General features: G+C 40.9%; 1 protein-coding gene across 1 annotated transcript in view; it reads left to right on the forward strand.

Moving 5' to 3' along the window:
- Positions 1-2,149, forward strand: part of pacsin3 (protein kinase C and casein kinase substrate in neurons 3) — a 35,565-nt gene that overhangs the window by 26,468 nt on the left and 6,948 nt on the right. Inside the window, exon 9 of the mRNA XM_005751438.1 lies at positions 1,712-1,854. Within this exon, the coding sequence (XP_005751495.1) occupies positions 1,712-1,854 (143 nt within the window). The remainder of the gene's footprint in view (positions 1-1,711; positions 1,855-2,149) is intronic.

Below are 2,149 nucleotides of genomic sequence, written 5' to 3' on the forward strand. Positions count from 1 at the left end.
TGGTAGCACACAGCTGAAGATGGTTTAGTCTGAGAGCTGCCAGAGCTGGTAATTGTAAAGTACATCGGCTGTGCTGCTTGACATCTGCTGGACGTCTGTCTGTCCTGGTGGAGGGATCTCTCCACTTTCCTTATATAGATTTGTTTTTCTCAGTTCCTGGGTTTTGCACACATGCACATTTTCAGCATTATCAATGAGTCTGATCTTTGGATTCTGCATTTTAAGATTATTAAGTTAACATTATTGCAGTGATGACAAAGTAAACACTTTTTTCTTTTTTTTTTTACCTTCCTCAGTTATTCTTTGCAAAAAGTAAGCAAGTGGAAGATCCTGGCAGGGATAAGTGTCTTTTCTGTCCTCTGAGGAATCTGCTGGCATTCCCACAGTGCCGCTGACATGCGAACAGAGAGCCTTTGTCCCAACACACACACACATGTCTGAACTTGCGAGGACTTTCAGTTAACTATATTCATTCATAACTCCAAGCACGATTCCCCCACTGCGTAAAGATCAGGCGAGGAGGAGCTGTACGATGGCCTCACTTGACGGGAAACTTATACACAGCACTTGTCAAGAAGTCTAATTATATCTGTGGTATCTCACTGAACACACACCTCCTGCTGATCAAGGTTCCTCTGAAGAGAGCTAATACTAACAAGTCTATCCCCATCTGCCTACGCCTGCAAGCAGCACACTGCTATTACATGATGGTGCGTTAGGTCTGGGTGTGATCTACAGATTGACAGGGCTTCATGTTGAAACTTATGAATTGTTTTTTTTTTGTTTTGTTTTTTTTAAGAGTGCGCTTTGTTCAGATTTGGTTTCACATTTAAAACTCTCAGGTGTTTTGTGTTGTGATTATATTTTCATATAGCTTTGTGTCTCTATGTGGTTTTCATTGTTCTTGCTCATTTATATTCGATTGTAAAACTACAATATATAATTGTCTGTATTTTAAAACTTGGGTGATAAGTGTTAAGAACATGACATCAACACTAATGAGGCACTTCTGGACTTCAAAGACAATCATTTTTTTAAATCTCTTAGGTCCATTAAAAATCGGAGAGTCTCTGATACGGCATCTTTAATATGAATATTTGTCAGTTTCAGCAGCTCTCTGATTCCCTTTGAGTTTAGCACTGTGGGTTTGACAAAAGAAGAGATCTGAAGATAACGCCTTATGTTCTTTAGCAGTTTTTGAATTGAAACGGTCAACAACGTGCAACAATGACAAGTAGTACCATGTAATGTCAAAAATTTGCTGCATCTTGGGTAACGTTATCAGTGACACAAAGCACCGGTGCTGTTGTCGTATCCTTCCACGGATTTTTAGCTGTTATTTGACGCGCTTCTTACAGAATCTGAAGAGAAACGCATTTTGGATGAAGTCTTAACAAGTGTTGTAACACACAGCACTGCTGATCTCGTCTACGTCTTTGGTTTGACTTTGCAAAACCAAACCATTTGCAAATCCGTGCATCCATAACACTGCAGTGTAGCACATTTTCTTTCATTTAAATCATCATCCTTTCTTTACCTGAATGCAACAGCAGCATACTTTAAAGGCCTAGCTCTGGCTTTTGTTGACTCCCGTGGATGCATCAACAGAGTGTTCATTAAACTTGTGTCACTTATGTTGACATAAACTGATAAAGAAACAAAGACCTGAGTCAGTGTAAGCTTAAGTAAATGACTGTGTGTCTGTGTGCAGGAGTGGTCTCCAGAGGCAAGTCGCTCCATCAGCAAGAGGATGCACAGTGGAAACTCTGAGGAGAACGTGGTGACCCTCACCAACATCGTCTCCTCTGCTGGAGACAATGTCCCACCGAGTCCCATTACCCTGGACACCAGCAGGTAGGAGGACACTGTGGACATGATGTTGGAGTTTATGTTATCATAAACTCCAACATCTGTGCTCTGTTGAGAAGCTATCTGTTGAGATAATTGCGCTTGACTCACAAAGCAGTATACGTAATCTTTTAACCTCCTATAGTCGAAATGTCTACTCACAGACCATAAAGCTGAACCTGGTGGCGAGGTGAATCCATGAAATGGGAGTGAAATATTCCATGTGGAAAAAAAGGCCAAGTACAGCATGCACTTAGCAGTTGCTGACTAACCAATAAATTATTATTGGTATGACCTCTGA

The sequence above is a fragment of the Pundamilia nyererei genome, unplaced genomic scaffold (genome assembly GCF_000239375.1).
Source record: "Pundamilia nyererei isolate P.nyererei 1_Seehausen unplaced genomic scaffold, PunNye1.0 scaffold00310, whole genome shotgun sequence".
Lineage (NCBI taxonomy): Eukaryota > Metazoa > Chordata > Actinopteri > Cichliformes > Cichlidae > Pundamilia > Pundamilia nyererei.